Raw genomic sequence first — 21126 nt, 5'->3', positions numbered from 1 at the left:
TTTTAGAAGTAAATTCATAAGTCACTTATATTTTATGACTTTGAGGATTTAATGGAAAGTGTTATCAAAATTTGTTATTGTTCTCTATGTGGCCTAGTCATTCGTACACACACACGTAGTGATTTTATTTCTGACATGGCCAGAACAGAATGAATCACCAAATTTTCTTTATGCTAAATGTGCAACATGAAAGATAAGAAACACACAAAGCTTGGCTGAGGTAAATTCAAATGCATTATTTTTAGTGGCATTAGGATCAAATCTGCATGGAAAACACTGATGAAGACAAAACAATTTTGCGTTGCACACTAATGACCCTGAAGAAATTTATTTTCTAGTCACCCAAATCCCTGGAATAGTAGCCTCGGTTCTAAATATACAAGGCTGTTCCAGTTCCAAAGTGGCTTCCCCTTCTCCGCAATCAAAGTGATCCTGTGATGTTTGGTGGTAAATGAATGAAGACACAGAAGTGCAAGTCAGAGAGTCTGGAGGGCAAGAATAATAAAGAACCCTTTTAAGTTGGAACCTGACATTTCAATTGCATTGAATCACAACCCAGATTGTATGCCTTACACGAAAAGAATGATTGGCTCATAATATTACCAAGGGTTTTAGTACCACCCACTATTCGTGCCCTGACAAATTACCTGGTCAGGCACAGGTGTGATGTATGTAAGTCTAATTTGACAGTCTGTTCAATTGCCTTAATACAGCACATTCTAAAAGTTACAGACCAAATGTTTTTATTCATTTTCCATTTAGAATCAACAAAGAAAACAAATTAGGCTACTCTATAATTCAAAGTAACAAAATAGTTTTAAAAATGATTTTTCTTGTGGTTGGCATTTGAAATGCCATTCCACTTTGTATTGTACTTGCATTATTTATATACATACTAACACCATCTAATACTAAGTAATATTTTTTTAAAAATCAAACCCAAATCCATTAAATAACATTGTACCAAGACTTCTGAAACTGAGTTATATCTATAGTTACATCATTTTGTCCAAACTCATTATTTTTACTTCTCTCCCAAGAGTGCAGTGTAACTTTTAAAAAATCATTTTAACTTATTTTTATACTGTGGAAATTAATTTTAAAGGAATACATAACATGATCCAATGACAGAAAAAAAATTCAGTGCCTTTTTCCTTTTTCTCTGAAACATCAGTGCATCGTGTGCCCACACGCCCGGGTTTGCAGGACTGCTCTTGTGTTCTGGCTGTTGGCCTGGTTAGCAGCACCGCCTTTCAGTCTGAAGTGTCTCGGTGTGGACAATAAATTATTCAGCAACCCTATCAATACACAATTTGCCTAAATTCACCCAATTTCATATGCTAGATTTTCAACATTCATCCAATAGCCACAGTTAACTCCCTAAATTTTGTAAAGAATAGCACGACTATGAAAATTACCACAATCATTTTACAAGTACAAAATTAATCCCTATGGTGACAAAGTGCCAAAATGAACACCTTTTGTGGTTGCATAAGTCTTTCTGGCAAGAAAGTAGCCATGTAATTAAACAAATCTGTATAGCTAAAAAGAAAAACAATTTTGCATCTAAAAAGCCATTTATTACCTGCTTATTACTCTGCAGCCAGAATCTAATAATCAGGCCTTTTCAGAGATGGACCAATTACGCTGCCAAACCCACACTGCTCTCTGAGGTAGGTAACATGATTTGAATCGATTCTGACGATTCTCTACAAGGAGGAGGACAAATGAAAGATTTTCTTTACAGCATTCTGCTGCTCTTTACAGTTACTCAATCTTTTCTAAAATATTTAGATTTTTAGAACTTCCACGGTGCCTTGTTTAGTAACTTCTAGAGGACAAGGGATAGAGGGAATTCATTCCCTTAACAAATACACATTGAATATCTGCTATAAATAAACACCATGCTGCAGTTACGTTCCTTGCTCTTTCGAAAGGTTGTGTCTACTTGAGTGGAAGCCAGAAGGTGATCACAGTTACTTGAGTTCACTGTAGGAAGCAAGGACGCTCATGCTTTTGGTTCACAGGCAAACAGAGTGACAAGGACCAAGGGGCTTCTCCTCTACAGATTCTGAGTCAGTGGATTCATGTGGGACCCTACAACCTGCATTTTAATTAGCAACCTCAAGAAGTTCATGAACACAATACAGTTGAATGAACACTATCCTAATGGCACATATGCCTTGAACTATGTTGGCTTGGCTCAGCTTTTTTGTGCTGATGCATAGCACAGCAGAGGTGGCTAGTATAAAGGCTGAACAAGCAACCAATACATGAATAAAATGTGAACTGGGTCATTACTATTTGGAAAAATTAACTAGCTCAGCATACTTCATCTTTGAAGTAGACTGTGGGAGCCTCCATTTTAAAGGGATAAAAGGAGCTGGTATTTTTTTTAATGTTGTTCAGTTACAGTTGTCCCCACACCACCCCCCCATTACTCCCCCCTGTGCCACCCACCCCCACTTCTGAAACTAGTGTGGGATTGATAGTTAGTATGGGGAAACTGGAGCTGTTGCCTTCTGGTAATAAGCAGAATTGTAGCCTGTGACTTTGAATTTGCAACAGGTCGTTGCAGCTTAGATTTTGGACAAAGAGGAGTTGTAGTCATAATTAGAATAGTTCTTAATGATCTTCTTACAGTGACTGTGTGGGCTGGGACAAAGAATAGAGAATGATTTTCCATGCATAGCATTTCCAAAATGCCATAACTAAGTAAGAGAAACATTTATGTTTTTGTAAAATTCACTGGCTTTCTCGGGATCAGAGAAATCACAGATTTAGAAGGATTCTACAGGGTCATCTAGTCTAACCCTAATTCTCATCCACCCACCACCGGATACATGAAATATAGCACATAAATTCATAAAGGATTTGATTAAAACAAGACTCTTTGATAATCAGAGCTAATATGTCTTTCCAGAATTATGCTTTTAAAAATCAAGAAAAACAAGTTATTATCAACCATTGTGAATGTGAATTATAGATTGAGTCACACTCTGGAAAAACTGATTTTTTAAAGCAAGTATTTGTTAAGAACTTACCCTATGCTAAATGCTTTATATGAATCATGTTACTTGATCCTATTAAAGTTGGTATTATTTAGACGATTAAGAAATTTAGAGATACTAAGTTACTTAGTTGAGATCACACAGCTAATACCAAAATTCAAAAGCAGGTCGATCTAACTCCAAGACAGAAGCAGAAGAGCCATAAAAACATCTGGAATGATGGTCTGGATTGCTGAAAAAAAAAAAAAAAGTCTGCAATCATCATGGAACTCATAAATAAGCCAAATGGACTTTCAGAGTCAGACAAATCCAGTTTGAAACCTTCTGTCATGGGTAGGATCTTGGGCAAAGATCTGAGCCTCTTTGCCCCTGTGACCTATAAAATGGGAGTAATAAAATCACATCGAGTGCTTATTAAGATTATATGTAAAACACCTGGTAGTATAGTATCTGACAAGGCCTTGCCACTCCAGAACAAAAGAGGTAGTTATTTAATATATTACGCTAATATAAGAAAGTACCACATTCATTTTTGGTCATTGGAATCCAGGATTAGCGCCTCTCAGATTCACTGAAGCCTGTGGCATACTGTGGATATTGTAGGTAATATGCACATGTATACGTGTTTATCATGGCTATACATACATACTATCCATAGCAAGAAAAGACAATGAGTATAAATGCAATGCATCACTGTTTCATTAAAACCTCCAGATCAGAAAGGGTAGAGATAGATATTATGGTGCAGAAATTTCTAATACATTCCAACATCCTAAATATTCAATAGCTACTATCTCTGAGATCCAAATAAATGAATTGATTTGACCAAAATCATGTTGGAAGTGAGTACTAACTCTAGAACAAGAAGGAGCTCTGTAGCTCCTTCTTGCTCTAGATGTACCTTCCATTTGCATTTTGCTTATAAAGAATATACATAGGTTTGGCAATTTTTTAATCAAGGATTTTTAAAATACTTTGAGCATTGTATCCTAAGAAAAATAATAGGTGGGACTTGGGGGAGGATGGGAGGACTATATGCATGAAGAAACACTCTAAAATGTTTTTTTCAACCATGGACAAATTTCAAGTAGCCACAAGGACCATTCTCTTCTCTAAGTCTTTGTTCGAGTGGCAAATGCAATACCCTAACCATTGTATTTAAATTGACCTCCTTTCCCCAGCTCTATCCTTCCCTCCTCTGCTTTATTTTTCATGGCACCATTTGATAACATATTGCACAATTTACTTATTTTTTTGTATGTATTAATATTAACCATCTCTTCACAAAGGCAGAAGTTTCAAGAGGGAATACATTTCAGTCTCTTGCTCACTGCTGGAGTCCCCTCCCTGAGAACAACCCCAGGCACACAGGAAAGGCTCAATAAGGTTTTCTTCCGTGAATTAATGAATGAATGGTCTCCAAAACTAGGAGACCGGGTTAGTCAATTAGGGTTTGATATTTTATTCTACTTTCAAGTGGTATGGAATTTAGAAAGCAACTGTAGAAATCTCTAGAATATGCCAGTTAAGTGAGTAAAAAACTATTTAAATTCAAATATATACTTGGGAACAAGATAACACTATGTACCAGAAAAAAGAAAAGATTGACAGGGAGTGCAAAAAGGGAGTGGGTTTATGCTTTTTGTTTTCTATTTTAAAATATATTTTGTTTCATTTGAGAACTGCAGCAAGGCACAGAGAAAGGAAAGTGAGAGTAGGTGAGAAAAAATTTAATCATGAATATTCTGTCTCCGCGGCTGGGGGTACTGTGGGCCTACAAGCTCCTTGCCTGAATTCCAAGCATCTTTATATTAAACAAAGATGGAACTTTTTAGCCAAGGGGTATATCAGGGCTCCATTTTCCTCTTATTTCCAGAAAAATGTAGTCTGCGGAATCGGCTTAGGAATTGGCAAGTTAAGAAATTTAATATTAGCAAAATATTTAGTCTCGTTCACATTCCTTCCATCCAGACATTACAGATCTCCCTAATCCCCTTTCAGTGTTTCCACGTGTGTCTGTCTCACTGCTGTTCCGGTTTTAAACTCTTCTTTTCTCCTGCGGCCTCTGCCGTCATCCTCCTACTCCTGTCTTTGTCCCAGTCGCGCACACTGCTTCGCCCGCAGTGCCTGGTGTGTGTGTGGGTGTTTCCCTGAACAAATACAGCCATGGCACTGAGAGAGCGCCAGGCCAGAGAAATCGGTGTGGCTGAGGCCTCCTCACCCTGCTCCCCTCCTCCTGCCTTTTCTGTGCTTCTTGAGCCAGGTGCCTGCACCCTGTGTTTCCCATCAACCTTTCTGCACCACCCCTGGGCGTTCCCTGCCACTTTCTGTTTCTGCAAAGGCAGTGGCAGGGCTCTCCGGTCTGCAACCCTTTTGCACCTTGAGCAATTGCTGCCACAGAGAGAGAGGCTGCCCGTCCCCTTCTTGGTCTCAAAGACAATCACAGATCTTTATTCTTCACATCGTGTTCAGTTTATTGCTCCGTGCACTTCCACAAATGCTAGAAGACAAAGTATGTTTCTAATCCTAATAGTTTAATCCTGAGAATCATGCAATTTTGGAATCAAAAGGAATCTTAAAAGCCATCCAGAGAAACCCCTGTTACCAACCCAGTCGTTCCAGTGCTAAGTGCATTGTAGGTGTTTGATAAATATTTGCCGTCAGGAAGTGCTGCAAAATCATTCATTATGGACTGTGAGATAATTTTTTTGTGCCGTTAACCTATGTTTCTTAAAGAAAAAAATTTGGCCCTCTTTTTTTTCACATAATTCTATAAAATCCATGAACAATGATGGAGAAGGCTGGGCCTTACTAGGTAGCTGGGGAAATGGAAAACCGGATGTCTGTTTTTCATTATATCAAGCGAGGTTGATATAAAGAGAAGAAGGAAAGTCACTGGTGCAAAAACAAGAAGACATTATGATGAAAGGATTACATGTAACTAACAACATCTTTCACTACTAAGAACTATTAAATGACGGAAGGGGTTGCCAAGGAGAGCTGAGAAACGATGGCGCTTGAGGCGAACACCGTGCCCGTGGTGTAATTCAGAGAGCCATCAAATTAGGCCTCTCCTGATGAAGCAGAACAGAAGGAATGCGTTAAACGGTTCCTCCTCCGAGAGTCTGGGGAAGGTTAGGTTTTCATTGCACGGGAAAATGTGAAACGATGAGAACGAGCAAGTCCCCTACCTTGACATCACTAGCGCAGCTCCCTTAACGTGACCCCCGAGATCAGGAGAACCGTATTCATGGTGCCTTTGCCAGGACAGCTGAATTTTTAAATGGTGATTGTTTATTGTTGTTTTTCTTTCTTTAAGGCTTGTAAATTTTATAGTTCCCAGTGGTACGTGGTAAACTACAAATATGAACAATATTCTGGAGACATTCGACAGTTACCTCGGTAAGAAACTATTATGAGTATAGCTTGGGATTTCCCATATATTAAATACTGCTCTGTTGAAGTTCTGCCCTTGTTGATGAACACATGTGTGTTAATCTGGTGTCAAGGGATATTTTGCAACATTTAAAAATAAGAGTCATGATACAATATTTTATTCTACAATGTAATGTGTGTATAGTGACAAAATTGGGAGTAAGATACAAATATATTCTTGTTTAATTGTTGAACACAGTCCTTACAGTACCCCATGACCACTCTTCTGTGAGCTGTCCTCTCAATAGCAGATACAGAGGGTTAGAAAAGTTCAATTTGGACCAAAATGCTTTTCTGACAATATTCTGTAAAGGGTGTTCAGATTTGCCATTGGATCCATGTATCTCCAGGCCGGGATATCAAAAATCATTAAACTAAATAACCTCCCCAGAAGTGACATGTGTTTAAGAAAAGCACATATCATCAGACTAAAATGATGCAAATAATCCAGGAAAAAACACGTAAAATAATCAAAAGAGATGGTTTTATTAATCCTTTCGTCAAGTGGAATATTGAGATGATACACGTTGCATCTAACTTTTTAATGGACACATGGTTCAGATTCTGGTACCACTTTCTGAGATTTCCTGCCCCCCCCCCAACCATCTTTCCAGACTCAGACCCTTGAAAGTGCTGCTCTGAGCTTCTGAATGCAGAGCTGGAAAAAGGAATTGTAGAATGGCTCTGAGAAGGTGGCGTGTGAGCTCAGACCTGAAGTCACAGAGGCTGCCAGCACTATCATTCGGGAAAGAGTTCCCAGAGGGAACAGTAGGCAGAGGTCCCGAGGTGGGAACGAGTGTGGTCACCTGAGCAGACTGATAATCAGGGAGGCTGGAGCGGGAAAGAGTAGGTGACGTGAAACTATGGAAACTGGGCCAGGAGACCTTGTGGGCCCTGGAAAGGAGCTGGGAGTTTAGTCTCTTGGCAACAGAGAAGCCTGTGGAAGTTGCAACCAGGAGTGTGACAGGATCCAGTTCACCTCTCTGCAAGATGACTTGGTCTCCTCCAGGAGAAAGGGATGGCAGGGGTGAGAACAGGAGAGAGAGAGACAGAGAGTCAGAAATAGAGAGAGAGAAAGGCCATTTCTTTTGGAGTTGCATTACTGTGAAGAGCCAATATTCCTCCAAAACAGCAGATCTTTTTCAAACAGTGAACATTAACTTTTACCAAATCTCTGAACGTTCCACTAGGTTCAGCTCACTCTTACTAGATAGCCCTCGGCAACTTCATGTTGGGAAGGTCCGGTCGCACGCCAGGCTTTCGTGAGCAGTTAAACTGCACTCAGAATGTCTGGATGTTAGCATACGTGTTTCATAGGCACAGTTGAAAAGCAAGCATTTTTCTTTTCACATCAAGACTTCCTCTTTCTCAAAATAGTTGGGAGAAGTGGTTACAACTTGGAAACTGTGTCCAAGCACTTGGAACACTGCATATGAAGTGAGAGTGTAGAAAGCAGTATGTAGCTGGCCTTTCAAATAAATGCCTCCCACTCTGTTTAGGTCTATTGAAATTTCTATTGGCTTTATCCCTAAACACTATTTTTCTTTTCTTATATTCATGATGCCATAAAGACAGCTGTCAAAGGGAAGAGGGTTAGGGGTTGGGTGAAAAAGGGGAAGGAATTAAGCAAATTAAAAAACGCATGGACACACTCTCCAGTATGGTGATGACCAGAGGGAAAGTGGAATGGGGGGAGGTGAGCACACAATTCAATATAGGAGTGATTTTTAACCTGTGTGCCACAAGAACTTTTAAGACATGCAATACCTGACTATTTAGTCAAGGGCACTGATCTCTTTCCCTTAGACCAGGGGTGTCAAACTCATTTTCACCGGGGGCCACATCAGCCTTGTGGTTGCCTTCAAAGGGCTGAATGTAATTTTAGGACTGTGTAAGTCTAACTACTTAACTAGGAGTAAGGAGCTCAGCACTGCCGCCAGGTAGAAACAAGGTGCCGGGCCAGATAAAACAAGGTAGAGGGCCGGATTCAGCCCACGGGCCTTGTGTTTGCCACCTCTGGCTTAGATTTTCAAATTTAAAAAATGACAACAGCCCACACAGCAGTAACCATACAGTGTGAATGAATCTAAATTACACCTATTTTTTGTCAGATTGGCAAAAATATATTTTTTGGTGTGCTGCAGAATTTTGGTAATTACTTTATCTATGCCAAGAAATTAAAAATGTTGAAAATTGCTGCAATATACAGATGATATATTGTAGAATTGTACACTCGAAACCTATATAATTGTATTAATTAATGTCACCCCAATAAATTCAATAAAAGTAAAAATAATACAGAAAAAGGAAATAGATAAAAGATTTGTAGCATTTTTCTTCTATTAAAAAAATAGAGAAAGTACCTCTAGTAGGTACAGGGTCTTATTGACCTGGAATTGTCATAGAACATAAGCAAAAAATTCTCATAAGAAGAAAGGCAATAGTAACCAAAATATTGTTGAGAATTTTTCTTACTTGAAAGGAAGTGGAAGTAGATACCAAGAAGGGGAAGATTAAGACGGCCACAAAATAAGAAACTATATATGTATATGATATGTATATACATATGTATGTATGTGTATCATGAACTATATATGTATATGTATGTGTACATATACATATACATATATACACACACATATACATATATATAGCTCATTAGACTATAGAAACTAAGCTAGTATCTTGCACCATAGACAAAAATTAGCTCAGAATGAGTTAAAGACTTGAATGTAAGACCTAAAATCATAAAACTCCTAGAAGAAAGCATAGACTGTGTTTTTTCTTTGGATTTGACACCAAAAGCACAGGCAACAAAAGCAAAATAAACAAGTGGGACTATATCAAACTAATAAGTTTCTGCACAGCAAAGAAAACTATCAACAAAATGAAAAAGGTAATCTTTGAGTGGAAGAAAATATTTGCAAATCATATATCTGATAAGTGGTTAACAGCAAAACATACAAAGAACTCATACAAATCAACAGAAAAAAATTCAACAACCAATCTAATAAAAACTAGGCAGAGGCTATGAACAGACATGTCTCCAAAGACGACATACAGATATCCAACAGGACATGAAAAGATGCTCAACATCACTAATCAGCAGGGAGAGTAAAATCAAAGCCACAATGACCTATCAACTCACACCCGTCAGAATGGCCATCACCAAAAAGAGAAGAAATAACAAGTGTTGGTGAGGATGTGGAGAAAAGGGAAGCTTCATACACCATTGGTGGGAATGTCAATTGGTGCAGTGACTATAGAAACAAGTGTGGAGGTTCCTCAAAAAATTTAAAATAGAACTACCATATCAGCCAGCATTTTCACTTCTGGGTATTTACCCAAAGAAAATGAAAACACCGATTTGAAAAAGTATATACACCCTATGTTCACTGCAGCAATATTTACAACAGCCAAGGTATAAAAACTAACTATTGATGGGCGAATGGAATACTGTTCCTTCATTAGAAAAAAGAAAGAAAATGAGTGAAATCTTGCCATTTGCAACAACAGGAAAGCTCTCAAGGGCATCATGCTAAGTGAAATAAGTCAGAGAAAGACAGACACCATATGATCTCACTTACATGTAGAGTTTAAAAACAAACAAGCAAAACAAGCTCATCGATACAGAGAACATACTGATGGTGCTTAGAGGCAGGAGGTGGGGGGAGGCAAACTGGGTGAAAGGACCAAAAGGTACAAACTCCCAGTTGTAAAATAAATGTCATGGGGATGCAATGTACAGCGTGGCAACCATAGTGTGGCATGTCTGAAAGTTACTACGAGAGTAGACCTTAAAAATCCTCATCAGAAGGGAAAAAGGCACAACTATGTGTGGTGACAGATGCTAACTAGACTTACTGTGGGGACCATTTTGCAGTACATACAAATTTAGAATCATCGTGTTGTATACCGAAAACCAATATATTATCTGTTGATTATATCTCAATTTAGGAAATATACATGAAACAAAAAATATGTATGATGCCACTGAGCTCATTAATCCATGGGGTAAAATACAAAGATATATGACATATTTAAATGTTTTACTACAGCTGGTTTGAAATAAAGAAGAAAATTTTATAGAATGTATTTTGTGACTGAAGACCAATAAAATGTAACCAGTTTGAGTGGGTTGCACTAGAACAGAATTTCTTTTACATAAAAGAACATTTGCCAGGTGTCAACAGTGAGCCAGGACATGCTAGATACCGTAAGTATAGCATCTCACTTAACACACATAATCCCACAGAATGGCAACTGTCACCCCTGTCGTGTAAAGGGATCTCGGGCCCTGAGAGGGTCAGCCACTTGCCCCTGACTTCACAACTGTAACTGATGGGACACTCAGGCATCCCCACGCCCCTGCCGTGGGTGGTGGAAGTAATTTGTGTGTAGAAATGAGAAATGAGACCGCCTAGAAATGACAACTAACTTGGGCTCGAACATCAGAGAGTAAGGTCCCTGTTGAGCCCTTTTTTTTCAGAACCCCAAGGACTCAGACCCCACAGTGCTGCTGGGGGAAGAATGTTAAACTCAGTGGCAGAGGTGCTTATGTTTTACTGATCTGTGAAAGAGTGAACAGTCATTGCCCAGGGGCCTGCAGACATGAGACTGAGTGGTGATGAGGGCCACTTGAAGGCGAGGAGGCTGTGCCGTGTGGGTCAATGAGAATAGGGCTGACTGGGAAAGAAGAGTCCTCTGCAGCCCACATGGCTTGGCGATGGTCTGAACACTGTCCGCCATCTAGAGCCTTTCCTTGCTTGGCTGACCTCACCTCCTGTCCCTCTCTCTCCCTGACTGTGCTCCAGCCCCCGGCCTTCCGCTCCTGGACACTCCAACCTGGTCCCTCCCCAGGACTGGTACTGTCACTGTTTGCTGTGCCCCAAATGATCTTCCCCCGGATCATCACACGGCCAGCTTCTTCTGCCTCTCAGCTTGCGTGGCCATCCGTGACCACCTTTTCTAAATCTGGCCTCTGCCACCCACCTAGATCGCACTTTCTCTCCTCCCCTCTTCAATTTTCTTCACAGCCACTTTCACCCAGGGAAACCGTCTTGTGTGTCTATGCTTAACTATCTATTCTGTAAGGCCTTGGAACGCAAGTGCCCTTGGTTTGGGGATCTATTTTCTTGTCTATGGGTGTTGTTATTGCGGGTCTTCTGTGTAACAGGTACTGTCTGGGCACTCGATCATTTAGTGGCAAGAAGAATGAACTCCAAGAATTAAGACAGCTCTCAACTTCCATTGAATTTAATCAAGCAAACTCACAATTAAGAAAAGCCAGCAATGAAAAGGCATGGCCCCGTTCACTCACCTCCCACCCCCTTGGCATGATCTCAGTTGACACTCACTGGCCTGCACTTATTTCATGAGTATAAGGTCAGCAAGAACATGGTTAGGGACTAATGGAGTTGGCCGAGTGTTGCTCTCTGGAATACCTTCAACATAGGAGACCATCTGCGAAGGGAATACCGAATGTGCCACTGGGCTTTTTGCTCTCAATAGTCGGATTCTGAGGTTGCTTCTACACAGTATATATGATCTTTTAAAAAGTAAGCCATGCAAATTCTACATGTCAAAATTTCTGGCTAGATATCAAGGAATACCTGATATGGTATTGTCCAGTTTCCATTCCACTGTGAGGTATGAGACCGAATCAAGCCCAGGAAAGCTTATTCGTCTTATTTACCATTTATAGAGCCAGGTGTACGCTCTCGCTCCTCTGTGCTGATTGGCGATGCTATGACATAGAGGTGTTTCTGTGCTACCATGGAAAAGCACAGCGTGAACATGCTTGTCAATGAGTCACAGGGATGCAAACTCATGTGGAAACCATGGTCTGGAAAGCAGCGCAGCCTAGTGGCCAAAGCACAGGCTTGTTTTTGGAACGGGGTTCAACTGACTGCTCTGTGCCCTTGGGCAGGTCATGTAAAGGTGAAACAGGAAGGTAATGAAAACATCACTGCTTCATATGCCACTTCAACATGTGGAAGAAGGAAAATATAAAGCCTAAAAATGGTCCTTCTCACCTTCATCTCATGCAATGTGTACATCTGTGTAAATAGTAACCCCGTGGATTAAAATAGGGATTTAGTTACTGGAGTAAGATGTCACAGTGCAGGGGAAGGTCAATCCTCCAAAGCAAGTGGGACCTTCCCAAGATTACATTATTTTATTAGAAAACACAATAGTTGTTACCCAACTATTTGTTACAGTTGTTACGGCACAACTATAAATGAAAGCCATGTCTCAAATGACAAATCAGAACCTTTTTTCTTTGTTTGTTTTAATATCAGAGCAGAATACAAACCAGAGAAACTTCCTTCACATTCCTTTGAGGTTGACCATGAAGACGCTGATAAGGATGAAGTAAGTTAACAGTTGAAAGTGAAATAACATGAGGATAATGAGTCCCTGTCTCTCACTCAAGTGTTTCACATTCTGAACAGTTTTTCATCAAGCTGCAGTAACTGTTTGTGTGAGGGCTTTTAGTCCAAATGAGTCACGTTTGTTTTGAAATTGAACATGATTATTTGAGATGAGTCAGGAGAGAAAAAGGGAGCTCGCTTTTAAGTGCTGTGAAGATGTGGGATTCACAAAAGATTGCAGTCCCGCTAAATGATGCCTTTCGTACAGGATACCACCTCCCACTCGTCTTCCAAGGGCGGTGGGGGAGCGGGAGGCTCTGGAGTTTTCAAGTCTGGCTGGCTCTACAAGGGGAATTTCAACAGCACCGTGAACAATACCATTACTGTTCGGGTAAGGGGACCTCAGGACGCATCTTGGTTTCTGTCACCTTTCTTGACACCCCCTCCTTTGGTCAGAGCATAGAGGAGAGCCATTTGCATTGAGTTTATGCTCAGTGTCTTATTTTATTTATGGGAAAGGACTGTGCTCTTCTCTGAAACAGCGCCCTACAGAAATCGCACTCCTGATGGAATTAGAAAACATGCTTGTTTCCATGAGTAGTAGCACACTGCAACCTGAGCTGACTCCTGTGTCTTTTCCTTTGTTTAGTCATTCAAAAAGCGCTACTTTCAGCTGACTCAGTTGCCCGATAGCTCCTACATCATGAATTTTTACAAAGATGAAAAAATATCCAAAGAACCCAAAGGCTGCATCTTTTTGGATTCCTGTACAGGTGTGCTGCAGGTGAGTAGGAATCCCTTTTCCCTCTTGGGTTTTTTTTTTTAAATCAAAGAGTGTGTTTATCCAGTAGTCTGTTATTTATTCCAGAAATATTTATGGAGTATCTGAGGTGAGCCAGGAATTATCTAACCCCTAGGGGTTCAGTGGAGAACAAGGAAACCTTGATCCCTGCTTTCACAAAACCTACTTTCAGTAAAGGAAGAAAAACAGAAAATAGGCAAAGAAAGAAATAAACAGAACAGAATCAGTGGTGAAATCTGAAATAAAGAAAATAAACAGGGTTGCTGAAGGAACAAATGGTGAGAGTGGAAAAGGATATTAATTCTCCAGAAGTGAGAAAAGCATACTTGAAGAGAAAGTATTCGATCTAGAGACTGAAGAATGAGCAGGGACAGCAAGTGCAAAGGTCCTGAGGCAAGAGCAAGTCTGATATAGTCAAGGAGATGAGGAAAGTGACCACCCATGTGTCTGTGGTATGCAGAACCACTGAGCTAAAGAATTCAATAAGATAACAAGTAAACCATATAGCTCAAAGAACACACTTCATAAATATTAGCTTTATTATTAGGTATGAGTTAGTAAATTCATAATGTGCATATACATCATCTTCCTTCTAACAATAGGTTTCCTTCAAAGACAGGGATTACATTGATTTCCAAGAGTTTAATTTCAGAAACAGACACAGCGCTTTAACAGACAATGCTGTTCGGCACCCTCTCGGTCTTTGAACTACTGTCCTTAGTGTTCAGTTGGATGGACCGCTGTGGCAAAGGGCAGCAGATTAATTCCATAGTCTGCATTTGGACATCTTAATTTCAAGACATTTATTCTTTCTACCTTGATGAAGCAGCTATCCTTATTCCCTCTACATAAAAGTTGAAGAAATCAAGTGTTTTACCATTTTACCTCAAATTTCACCTTAAGATACTAATTTATTGAGAGGTTGAGGACTCTGTTTCTGGTCACAGGCCACAAGGAGCAGCTCCTTCTTTTTCCCATGGGCATTCACAGAGCTCGCTATGTAACTGCGATTACACCTCGGATTAATACCAGGGACACCTGACAATATGGATGCAAAATGGCGTTCTCTCAGTCGCTTAGGTCTACCTATTCCTGGATAGAATAGTCTGGAATAACCTCGAACATTCCTGGATGGAATCTGTCTGTTAAAATCTAGAATTCCTCCAGAAATAATGCTGAACTTTAAAAGGAAAAAATTTACTGGGTTGCTGAACACTCCACTAAAAGTGGAAAATAATTGCATGTAAACGCAGATGACAACTTTCTCTATGGAAAGAAATAAGGATTTAATAGAGGGTGGAGATAGTTTTTTATTGCTGGTTAAAAGGAGTCTGTCTGGCTTTAGAAATATTTCTTTAACAATAGGTTAAAGATCAATAACTACGTTTTGTAGACAGTGACTGAAGAACTTATTTTCTTTTCTGTTTGGACTTCCAAGCTTGCTCTAGCAAATGAGTCACCATCTTTGAGGAAGCATCACTGCAGCCCTTGTTATACATGAATTTTGCAGAACTACAGATAATACATAATTTCTTCTTTCAAACATCCTGCAATTCTATGTTGTTCACACACCTGAGCGCTCTCATCTGACCTTCCATGGTAGGAGCCTCTTAGAGGGTGTGCCATTCTCTGATTAAGCAGTGCCTTGGAAAGAGAGTGTCTTCTAGGGGTACAGGTCAGTGTTGAAATTCTAGTTTTACCACTTACCATCTGAGGGCTTTGGAGTACGTTACTAAAGTCTCTAATCGCAGGTTCCTCACCTGCAAAACTATAATAAATGTGCTCACGTATGAATAGGGTCTGGGAGACCGTGTGTACTCAGCCTCCCTTCCCTAGTCTTTCCATTAATTACAAAGGTCACAACTTCCAAAGATAGACATTACATTGTGGAAAAGCCTTTCTAGAAAATCTTAATCTACCTTCCTGAAATTTCTGCCTAAATGTGCTCATTTGTTCATTCAATACGTGTTTAGTGCTATGACATGCTAGGCATTGTGCTTAGGCATTGGGGATTCCCTACCAAAGTCATAACCAGAGAGGGATGCAGGCTCCTCTCTATTACACAGTGCCTAAGAGCTATAATGGAGTAGAAGTAGTACTCTCTATGGAATGCTCTAGTCGCACAGAACACCATGAGCTCTTTGGGGGCAGCTGGAGTGCTGCACAGAAAACATGGGCCTGTGGGTACGATTCCCCAAGGTAGATATTGCACGTTAAAGCATAATTAAATAATCCTACTTCATTTTCCCATAAATAATCATTCAAATATTTGAGAACATTTATTATATCTTTTAAAGAGTTCAGCTCTATGTCCCTTCATTTATATTCCTCTTTATCAAGAATGTGTCACCTTTTTAGAGGGAGGAGCTTCCAGCTTAAGATAACTTTGGGAAACTAGGTATCTGGGTTTCTTGTCACCTGATGTCTAGGTCCCAGTTCTTAACACATTTGCCTATAACTCTCTAACTTACAAGTTGCCGCATCTGGAAAGCATATTCTGAATGAGGTAGTACAAGCATAGTCACTGCTACAGCAAGCCCTCCGGCACAAACTGTGCCTAAAGATGAAACACAGTACACAAAAGCACAGAGCGAATGAATAATAGGCTGAGTCAGACCTGTTTTGTCAAGATCATTGTCAGTTTCCCTTGAATAAAGAGCAAAGAGGAACAAAGACTGTGACTCAGAGAGTGCTGCCTACTCTCCGGCATCTTTAGAGAGTTCAAGCTCAGACTCTCGAGTGAGCCAACCATTCAGGCCTACTCTATATCATTGTATTCTCCTAAGAATAACCCTTCGAATTCTTAGAAATACCTTTCAAGAGTTACCTCCAGTAGAGAGAAACTCTTACCCAAGTTTCCTGGACCTTGGTAAAACACAGTAGTTTTCCACTTTTTTGTAATATCATCAAACAGTATTAGATCTGTTTTATAGCCCTGCACCCCCATTCTGGAGCAGACCTTTCGGTGTTTGCTTCTTCAGCTTTGATCTGGGACTAAGGGTTAGTTAGGTCTACCTTGTTTTGTCAGTCTTCTCATTTATTCACTCATTTAGTGGTCCATCCAGCTATCCATCCATCCATCCACCCATCCACTCCAGGCCCTACCACTGTGAAGAGAATGAATAGCCCAGGAATCCCATCTGCCTAGGGTCCATACTTCAACAGTGGTATTGACTGATGTCACTTTATACAGGCTTGAATGGGGATTGGTGCTGAATCTGGCACCTGGTGGATATGGAGCCCAAAACAATATCCTCACGCACTTAACCAAAGGCTGGAAGCTCAGATGCCTTGTGCAGCTCGGGGAGCCACTTCATAAGGGAAGTAGGGCCAGGTGCGAGCAGAGAGCGAGCAGCTTGGACTTGCGGACCTGGAGTGTGCACGCCCACATCAGGGCAGGGGAGAGAAACATGTACCTGCCCGGGAAAACGAATGTAGGAGCCACATGTGACCTATAACCCACCCCCCACTGGCACACTCTGGCTCCTAAGAATCTCACTTCCCATAATAACAATAAAAACCAGAGTGACATGTGCAGTCTTCTTCATTTAATATATTATTTGACAGCAGTTGATGGAATATGCATTATTACTGCCCAAATTTGTTCATATAAAACTCAGAGAGTTAGAGTAACTTTCCCAAGTCACAGAGCTAATAAAGCAAAATTAGATCTGAGGCGCAGGAATGTCCAAATTTACAGAAAGATGCTTGAGGAGATACTTTGGTTATCAATATATTAAGTGGGCATACCCGTTTACATACATACATAGGTCTGTCCTACGTAAGCCACATGGGCACAGGAAACACTACAAAGTTCCGAACAGTGAGTTTTTATGCAGAATTTACTTCAGCAGATGTATATTGAAAAATTTCCTATATGCAAAGCATTGTGGGAAAGCCAAGTAAGCATTAAAGTGGCTCCTGTTTTCAAAGAGCTTCCAGCCTGTGGGAGGATGCACAGAAAACATATATATAGCACATGCAAATAAAACTTGAGTGACTCATCTCAAATATTAGGTTCCGATAATATATGCAAGAATGAAATTATATTTATCCCTGAATGTTGGAATATTATATTGCAATATACATATTATATATGTTACAGTTCTCCTTATTTGTTTATTGGCACTCCATTACACTTGAAAGTAAGTTCAGTGAGGGCAAGCACTATGATTTTTTAAGCTGTGTACCTGGCACAGAGAAGGTACCAAGAAAATGTTTTTGAATGAATGAATAAAGACTGGGAAGAATTGCATGGATGGTAGCCACCAATGCCACTAACCTGGATTGGATGTTGTGTGTTTCTTTTAAAACTCTCTTTTTGTGTCTGCAAAATTCTGTAAAGATGCTAGCACCATAACTGGTGTGATGGAATATTTTGTTTGGGTAACCTGTTGTTCGACATTCAGCCTTCCATGGGCTTCAGCAGCTTCCTTGGAGTTTCTGTTTCGGAAGTTTTCCACGGACATTGTGAAACAGACCAGCTTGCTACAACTCGTTAAACATATCAGATGGCGTTAGGACGTAGTCACAGTTTCCTAGTTCTCATGGAGCCATGTAGCTGGGCCGCAGTGAGCTTGAGTGAGCAGAGCGGTTGCCGTGGACACAAAGAGCACTGATTTCAGGGAAACAGGACAAAATTGGGGGACTGAAAAGAATACGATTCCTTTTTGACTACCATTTCAATGACTTTACCATTGCATTTGAAGATTGTTCAATGTCCCATTGATTTTCTATTCCCTTCCCTTCTCGTGTGCTAGTTTATACGTCATTATTTTGGAGAGTGAGATAGAAAACCTCGTAGGCATCTCACTCTCCCCCAACATAAGCTTCTCTGCACTGCAAGTAGTTCTATTTCACTCCAAATAGAAAAAGGTAATCTGGTTTGTGAGCCATTGTCAGTAGAATCTTCATTTCATTTATGAATACCTCTTTGTGAGAAACAAGGGCTTATTATAATTCGCTCAAATTTTTAAAAATATTTTTAATAATATTGTTGAAGTTGGCAAATACATTCAACTTATTTGACATACAGAATGCAATTTAGAAAAACGAGATTTTGGTATTTCTTTTTTTCCCCCTGAAACTGTATTAGTCACTTTGCATCGGAAAGCAGGTTGCAGCTTGATGCACTTCTAACTGGGACCTAGGATCAGCATTTGCACGGCTGTGCACCCCCCAGTGCACATGAGTTACAGCATCCAGTGAGTGAAGGAGACTCTGTGATTTGCTTGTTTTCAAGACAGCACTGAGATTGGCTTGCACTTGCTACTATCTCAAGTAGTTAACAAGATCCTAGCCAAAGTGAGGCCCTGCAGTCTGGGCAGTTCTAGTTCTTTCCCTCCTGTCTCTTTCTCTTCCTGGGTTTTTTTTTCTTCCTATGTTTTTTTGGGGGGGAAAGAAACCAGTCTGTTTTTCTTGTACTTGCTATCGGCCAACCTGCTGTTGTGCTGAGGCCCTCCGCGTCAGTGAGGCCACAGGTGGCTCACCGGAGCTCCTTTGGCTGAAGCCCAGGAACCCTGTGTGAGGGTGTGTGGAGGGAGTCTGCCCAGTCCTCCTGAGGAGAGCGTGGCTTCTGAGAATTTGCATTCTTAAAGAAGCTGCCTAGGTGTTTGCTACGCACACAGGAAAGGACTGCTTTCCTGGCGACTCCTCACTCTGTTGACATTGCAGCCAAAATGATTTCTCAAATTGCAGCTCTGGCCTTTTACTAGTCAAAGCCATCCTGTCCTGTGCTCTCTTGGGTTCAACAGCTGGATTCTCATGTTACAATAACAATTCTGTTCTCAAAAAGAATTTTTAATACCTTGATTGTACTCCTCTTCTTCAATATTTTCACACCAAATTTAAGTACATTTATCTTCCCAATTTCACATTTGTGAGATTAGTCAGTCAACACCTGTCTGCCCTCTTCTGCCAAGGCAGAGACTGTACCTATTTTTGCCTGGCATGAAATATAAATGCAATAGGCACCCCTTTATGAGTGGATGTTATCACTGCACACAGCACTGGAGATAGCTAGGCCACTTCCGCTCTGACCAGGCTTATAGGCTAATAAAAGAGCCAGCCTGCAAGTGAGTCACTACAAGGCAAGGAAATAATAAACCTTAACAATATTACAAAAGTACAGACAGGATCAAAGAGCTTGTCCTTGGAAGAGTCTAGAAAGTGTCATTTGAGCTGGGACATGTTACAGTGAAAAATCACAAGTAGCTTTTTAGCTCATTCTTCTTTCTCCTTTAATTTCCAAATTTTACTTTTACTTGAGACCCCACTGTCTATTCTCAGCACTTAGAGAATTTGTGACCTCCCAAGCCAGCGATACTCCATTGGTGTATGATTGTGCCAGGCAGGTAGTGAGAAAAGAGAATGGCATTTGCTGAGCATCTCGTTGTACCCAGGTCATCTCAGGGGTGTTTAAAGAGGATATTTTCCTTCTCTGTCACTTGCTACCCAAGTAATCCCTAGCACATTTATCTCCCCAAGCTTCGATGTCATCATATGTTAAATGGAATAGTATGATTTATCTCATAAGGTTGTTAGGAGGTTTAAATAAAACAATGACTGTAAAATGCTCAGCACAGGCCTGGTATACAGAAGGCAAGTGTTTAGTAAGTGTGGTATTTGTGGTTGTAACTGTGCTGCTGTGGAAGTTGAAAGGAGCTTGTCATTTTGGGACAATCTCTGAAGGCATCCCAAAGAAAGAGGGTATGGTCAAGAAGATATTAAAAATTACTTTTTCTTGCCACCAAGAATAACAACTCTATTCTCAAAAGAAAATTTTATCCTTTGATATTTAACCACCATCTCACACAATAGTTAACATTCTTATCTTCTGGTTCTCCTATTTGTATTTTACTTATACAAAGTTATCTGAAGTATGTAGGTTTTGCTTGACTACAGTGTGGGGGCTCTAAAGACTTTTGCAACAGTGTGAGTAAGAGTTGAATACCTGTATAAGAATTACAAAATGATTCATAACCATCTAAATTTGTATCCTGTTTGGGGAGATTTCTTTCTGTTACCTACTTGTATGGAAAAACTTTAGAACCACCAGGACCCCACAAAATGTGTCTCTTACTCTGTAAGACTTACATATCTGGTATTTTTTTCTTTCTTTTTGTACCAAAGAATAACAGACTAAGAAAATATGCCTTTGAGTTGAAAATGAATGACCTGACCTACTTTGTGCTGGCTGCTGAAACAGAGTCGGACATGGACGAATGGATCCACACCCTCAACCGCATTCTGCAGATCAGCCCTGAGGGACCCCTTCAGGGTCGGCGGAGCACGGAGCTCACTGATCTGGGGCTGGGTGAGGGCACATGTACCCATCTCCCTTCCTTTTCCAAGTAGGACATGTGCATGTGCTTCTCGTAAGCTCCTGGAAGCCGTATTGTCTGCCAGGTCTAGCTCATCCACCCCTGAGCTAATTGCTCCAGGAAATCACCCTACATCTTTCCTTTCACCGAGTACTGAGTGTCACCACACGTAGGTACAATTT

General features: G+C 40.4%; 1 protein-coding gene across 7 annotated transcripts in view; it reads left to right on the top strand.

Annotated features, from left to right (window-relative positions):
* Positions 1-21126, top strand: part of DOCK10 (dedicator of cytokinesis 10) — a 227671-nt gene that overhangs the window by 126538 nt on the left and 80007 nt on the right. For all 7 annotated transcript variants that reach the window (XM_053919129.2, XM_045198211.2, XM_024563982.3 and 4 more), the window contains exons 4-8: positions 6331-6413; positions 12749-12821; positions 13089-13211; positions 13470-13604; positions 20754-20937. In XM_053919129.2, coding sequence (XP_053775104.1) covers positions 6331-6413; positions 12749-12821; positions 13089-13211; positions 13470-13604; positions 20754-20937 — 598 coding nt within the window. The remainder of the gene's footprint in view (positions 1-6330; positions 6414-12748; positions 12822-13088; positions 13212-13469; positions 13605-20753; positions 20938-21126) is intronic.

Source organism: Desmodus rotundus, chromosome 2 (genome assembly GCF_022682495.2).
Source record: "Desmodus rotundus isolate HL8 chromosome 2, HLdesRot8A.1, whole genome shotgun sequence".
In the NCBI taxonomy this organism is placed as follows: domain Eukaryota; kingdom Metazoa; phylum Chordata; class Mammalia; order Chiroptera; family Phyllostomidae; genus Desmodus; species Desmodus rotundus.
Note: the sequence above shows the minus strand (reverse complement) of the source record. Positions and strands in the feature narration are given on the sequence as shown.